The sequence below is a fragment of the Xenopus laevis genome, chromosome 1L (genome assembly GCF_017654675.1).
Source record: "Xenopus laevis strain J_2021 chromosome 1L, Xenopus_laevis_v10.1, whole genome shotgun sequence".
Lineage (NCBI taxonomy): Eukaryota > Metazoa > Chordata > Amphibia > Anura > Pipidae > Xenopus > Xenopus laevis.
Genome location: NC_054371.1, coordinates 61768824 through 61774823, shown reverse-complemented (window position 1 = coordinate 61774823; position 6000 = coordinate 61768824). Strand labels below are relative to the sequence as shown.

At 40.6% G+C, this 6000-nt stretch overlaps 1 protein-coding gene across 1 annotated transcript; it reads left to right on the top strand.

The window, feature by feature from the left end:
- Positions 1-337: 337 nt before the first annotated feature.
- Positions 338-5452, top strand: lsm6.L (LSM6 homolog, U6 small nuclear RNA and mRNA degradation associated L homeolog). The gene is made up of 4 exons (XM_018231526.2): positions 338-513; positions 1303-1411; positions 3485-3598; positions 5184-5452. The coding sequence occupies exons 2-4, from the start codon at positions 1318-1320 to the stop codon at positions 5216-5218; spliced, it is 243 nt and encodes an 80-aa protein (XP_018087015.1). The 5' UTR covers positions 338-513; positions 1303-1317; the 3' UTR covers positions 5219-5452.
- Positions 5453-6000: the final 548 nt, after the last annotated feature.

Genomic DNA, 6000 nt, shown 5'->3' with positions numbered 1-6000 from the left:
ACAAAAATAATATGTTTGCATTTACATCAAAGCAGTGCCAGTGCAATGGTTGACAAACTACTGTACGTGTGCTTTTTTTAAAGCTAGTGACGAGAGTTCTTGTCACTAGTATGAGCAGCAGGTGATTTCAGCAAGGTAATAGCTGTAATAGTTTAGGGCTATGAAACACACGTCACGAAATCTCAGTCGCTACACACAAAAGAATCCGTGGCGCCACAAAAACACACAAGCAGTGCCACAGCGCCTCCTCTCGCCAAGCACACAACTCGCTGATTGGACGCTTCATTTCCCACAGTGGCGTCATCGTCCCCTTTTGTCCCTGGTGGGCTGTGACTCATTCAGGAACCTGATTTACTTCCGTATTGCACGCACGCGTCTTGCGCTTTTTTGGATTGTCCTGGGACGGACGCCGTAAAAAGTGCGGTAGAAAGAAAAGAGAGAGGCGGGAGAAAAGGAAGCACAAGGGATACAGGGCGAGAGATTTAATAACTGCATCTAGACTGGCCTGTGCCGGTAGGTAGATTTTGTTTTTATGCCCATTTCGCAGCATGGTTGGTATTTATCTCCGTTAGAGAAAAGTGAAGGCAGCCGTAGTAATTAGTCTTAATTGTGGCTCCCACGGTGTCAACGCGCAGCGAATGCTGGGACTTGTAGTTCATCCGAGATCTAAGGCTTTTTCGTATGGTCTTGTGATGTTTCCGGATAAATTAGCTCCAGACACTCTTTACTTGGTATTATCCAGCAGTGTCTGTCACAGATTTCACTGTGTCACTACTGGAATGACAGCGCCTGTTCTTCATTCCAACTGCAACATGCTGGTTACTGGCAGGGTTGCCAGGCCTATTTTTCAAAACCAGCCAAAGTCAGCTACAAAACCAGCCCAAAAGTAGCCAAGAGGCGCTTCAAAACTAACCCAAAACTAGCACAATATGTGCAGTGACATTTAAAAAAATGAATAAATGTGAAATTAGGCCTTTTTTAAATTTTCACTGACTTGCAAATTTTTCCGTGAAGCAAAATGGGACAGATTCGCCCTGGAGTAACTACAGAAGGGGGCTCAGGAGGTATTGGGGTTCCATTTTAATAAATATTGGTAAAACAGCTCAAGCTCTGGACATTTTGGCGACCTGCAGATTTTTGCCCCAAAATTCTCTGAAATTGCGTAAAGTCACTGGAAAATGTGAGAATGTGTTGGGAAAACTGGGGTATAGAGCCCAAAATCTGGTAACTCCCTACTTCTACACAAGTCAGAATAAATAACAACAAATTATGATTTTGTCTTGAAACCTTTTTTTTTCCTAGTAAAAGAAAACTAGAATGAGCCTCCGCAAACAAACACCGAGTGACTTCTTAAAGCAGATTATTGGAAGACCTGTGGTGGTAAAGCTCAACTCTGGAGTCGATTATCGAGGTAAAGCCTCAAGTAAAAGTCAACCTGTAGTTGGAATTAGAATGATCACATATTAATATTTGCACAGTCTTTTTTGGCTGTTTCTTGTCCATGTCATTATACAGGTAGGGAACCTGTTATCCAGAGTGTTCAGGACCTGAGGTTTTCTGATAATCTTCCCTTAATTCAGAGCTTTCTGGATAATTGGTTTCCAATTAACACCATCCCATATCTGCAGTTATTCATGATCTAACTTTAAAGTTTTGCACATTCCAAAAACAATATATATTTTAATAATATATATATTAATAGGTAGAGCTCTTTTTCCAGCCGTGTCCCAGAACTGTTAACTTTTTGTTTCATGACCTGCTCAAATGCATTCAACACCCAAATAGTCATTGGGGCCTTTAATTCTCCTTTTAAAAGGATGTTGTTTTAATTCTCATCAGGCTGGAGCACTCATACAATCCAGGCCGACTGCCTGGGTGCAGGTTACAGATAGTATATACAAAAGAGTCTTGAAAAAACCGCACTCACAGGACTTGTAAAGGTGAAAAAAAAGAAAAGTTTTATTACAACGTTTCGGCTCTAATACTAGAGCCTTCCTCAGGTGAGATACACAGTGCCAGTAACAATCTATTTAAACATAAAAAGGCGCCAAACATCAGCTTGTGACGTCATCAGAGCCTGGATGCGTCACTAATTAGTGGTGCATAAAACAGTTTTACTCAACAGCCGCTATTCCTATGTAGGTGGATATTCAAGTGCATATGTGATTTGCTATGCGGCCATGTGGGTGCTCTCATATACTCAAACAGTGCTGTGATGCAGCGCATATACTTTGGTGCTGTTTTAAAATCATATCGCCACTTACCCAGGGAGGACCGTGAATAGCAGAGGGGAAGGAGCGCTCACCATGTCGCCTCTGAAGACTGGAGGCGTGTTCCACTAAGCGAAGCTGAGAACCCCTTCACCTGTCCTTCCAATGCGCCTCTTAGCTCAGGCGCCAGCTCACTGCCGGTGTATACCGATCTCCCCGTGCGTGCCATAGGGAGGCCCCGCCTCCATGCGGTGCAGATGTCACTCACAGGGCTGTGAGTATTAGCGACCCGGGGTTTAGATATCTTGGTGTGTATTCCCATAACCGTATAGCGCACAGGTGCCAGAGATGGGGTTAGACAAAACGCCCACCCCACTCGCACCTATTAGCGCTTTCACGTATAACATGGGGTTTAAATATCTTGGTGTATATTCCCATAAACGCATAGCGCACAGGTGCCAGAGAAGGAGTGAGACAAAACGCCCACCCCACTCGCACCTATTTGCGCTTTGTCGTGTAACAACTGGTCAATTAATAAACCAAAATAAACCCCCTTTTTGGCTCCCCCGTACGGAACGCTCGTCCCCATTGGAAGTAGGGGAGAGAGCTAGCGCCTGTGCATATATTCTCGCTTAAGGATTCTTAGGGGTGTACAGCATCTGGACAACGTCATCCCTGTCCGAGGCCTACCTGTCAAAAACTGCTATCCATTCGGTACCTCCAGGTAATCAGAGCCTGTCCACAATGACAGAGGCCCTTGCAGACTGGGTGTGGTGAAAAACTGTGAAGAATAAAAACAAAAGCAACCATGTAATAACTGCCCATTTAAACATTCGCAACATACTGACAAACATTCACCAACCTTTTAAACCCAAAATGGCGGGAAGCTAGGGGTAGTGACGTCATAGTGACGTTAGTGGGGAATTTCCACTACACAGTTAAATAATAGAGTGAAAACAAGCAATTATTGTGTAGTGGAAATTCCCCACTAACGTCACTATGACGTCACTACCCCTAGCTTCCCGCCATTTTGGGTTTAAAAGGTTGGTGAATGTTTGTATTTTCACTTTGAGAAAGGCTTGAGTGCAAGCCGAAACGTTAGTTGTTTTCATTACTGAATAAACACCATTTTTTGATTTGATAAGTCCTGTGAGTGCGAGCTTCTTCATCTCTCTACTTAATTTTTGGGCTTTTTGCAATTCACTACTAATACTATCTGATAATTGTATATACTGATTTGTGCTTTGTCTCTTTGTTATGTGCACCATATATAGGTGTTCTGGCATGTTTAGATGGTTATATGAATATTGCTTTGGAACAAACTGAAGAGTATGTGAATGGACAGCTGAAGAACAAATATGGGGATGCATTTATCCGAGGAAATAATGGTAAGGTGTTTGAATAGAATTTGAGTTCTGCTTTTTATATCTATAAAAATTGCTTTAAATGGTTACTTTTATGTCTCTCATTGTTCTAAAAGGATACTCTTGGGCCAACATAAAATACTGGTATGAGTCATGTGCCTCTTAACACTAGAAATAAATATGTTAAACTATTCTTGTTTGTTACAACTATGCTATATGCTGTCAGACAAAAAATATACTGGATTTAATAAGAAGGCAGTTGTGTGACATTGAATACATAGCGACAGTGTGTATGTGAGATGCCAAACACGCCCACTGACTAGTGGCCATTTTCAATGGTCACATAAGAGGTGAAATAACATATCTGTTGTTTTATTAACTCTTGTGTGTTATGTATATTTGCTGTATGCTTTTAAAGGCGCATCAGGGCTGACACTGAAGAAATTCTATTTCTGGGGCTGGCTATTTGGGCCTGTTAATTTGTTCTGTGAAAACTTATTTTTTAATTTATTGGCAACTTGAGTTTATGATTTGATGGAATTGCTCTGTAAAAAGTATGATGTAGTAAGCTAACATAACTCTGACTGGTTCAGTGTCATAAAGCTGGTGTGTGTGTAGCACTACTAAACCTATATATTGGTTAATTGCACTTTATTTAAAGGTTAATTTTCCTTTTAATAGAGTGGGAATCAACCAGTATTACCTTGTTTTGTTTGCCTGAGATCCCAGCCGTTGACTCTGCAGATCCCTGCAGATAGCAAGTTAACTGCCTGTACCTGACCCACCATATAGCCTATGAGTATATTAGTCGTGTAGGCTGCTGATCCCTTGTCCAGAAACGTATTATCCAGAAAGATCCGAATTATTGAAAGGCCATCTCCTATAGACTATATTTAAGGCAAATAATTTTTTCATTTATTATTTGTTCATTTAGTTTTATCTGTAATAATGAAACAGTATTTTGTATTTGAAGGTAACTAAGCTGCATAAATCCATGTTGGTGCCAGGAAATTCTATTACATTTTTGTAAGAGACATAATGTATGATTATATGCATGTATGTTTATTTATACAGGATACACAGAATTGTATAATCTTATATACAAAAGCACACACAGGGAGGACAAGTACAATAAATACAATAAATAAGTATAAATACACAGAGATTAAGTGCCTTGTGGTATGAGACAAAGCAGGATGGAGGTCCCTGCCCCAAAGAGCTTACACTCTAAGTGTCTTGTCTATGGAAAAACCCTTTATCTGGAAAACACCAGGTCCCAGGCATTCCTGATAATAGATCCCATACCTATATTAAAGGGTTCCTATCATTTAAGCCTTTGTTTTTGCTTTAATCTGCACCTTGGATGTTTGAAACAATAGTATGCTATCAAGTAAATCCTCCTTGTGAGTGCTATGCCGTCCACACTAGGAGGGAGCACCCAGTGTTGGTGGCCATGTTTGGGGCATGATCATGTGCCCCAACATGGCTGCCTCTTCACTTTTATCATGTTACCATATATTGCTTGTAAGTCAAATACAATATCTAGAATTGCAATTGAAACATGTTGAAGTGATTGAATAACTTTTTTTTTCTCTCTCTCTTTTCACAGTTTTGTATATTAGCACTCAGAAGAGGAGGATGTGACCTGTTTCTTTCTTTCTATCTTTCATTTATTTTTTAATTTTATTATGTTCTTTGCATGAAGAGGCCAGCATTTTGGACTTCAAAAGATCAAGATCTATTCATTTATGTTTGAGATTCAAGTAAAAGCTGCATTGCTACATACATTTTGAGAAAAGAAAATACTTTTATAAAGTTTGATAAAGATTTTGGTTTACAATGATCTGTACTGCTGTAAAATAAACAGTCATGAAATCAGTTTTGTTTTCTCCATACAAGAAATGTGTTTTATAACAAATATAAATGTAAATATAGCATCTAGGTTTGTATGGGAATTCTCCTGAATCACACCAGGGTTCCCACTGTTTAGCTGTGAATTTTATGACCAGTATTGCTGAAGCAATTTAAATACAGACAGTGCCATTCATGTGTCTTAGGGTAGGACTACATGGACTTTTCGGCACGATCCGACGCGCTGCGACAAAAACGCCTGTGACAAGTCGCATGCGACAGAAATAAAGTATGTGGTAGAAATGTCGGATGAAGTTCCAGCGTTGATGCAACGCTGCATCTGCATCCAACAGTCGTGATGCTTTGGATCAACGCCGCAACTTCACCCGACATTTCTATCTCTTGCCTTACTTCTGTCGCATGCGACATGTCGCCGGCGTTTTGTCGGATCGTACCGAAAACATCCATGTACTCCTACCCTCATGGTAGTACTGCACGGACGATTTTGGAGCGATCCGACGTGCTGCGCAAAAACGCAGGCATCAAATCGTATGCGACGGCAAAAAAGTGAATGA

What these genes read in the sequence shown, in the direction of transcription:
- lsm6.L (XM_018231526.2), top strand. Translation starts at nt 1,318, where the DNA reads ATGAGCCTCCGCAAACAAACACCGAGTGACTTCTTAAAGCAGATTATT. An exon ending in CTCTGGAGTCGATTATCGAG is followed by an intron (nt 1,412 to 3,484) that starts GTAAAGCCTCAA and finishes CACCATATATAG; the next exon opens with GTGTTCTGGCATGTTTAGAT. An exon ending in ATTTATCCGAGGAAATAATG is followed by an intron (nt 3,599 to 5,183) that starts GTAAGGTGTTTG and finishes CTCTTTTCACAG; the next exon opens with TTTTGTATATTAGCACTCAG.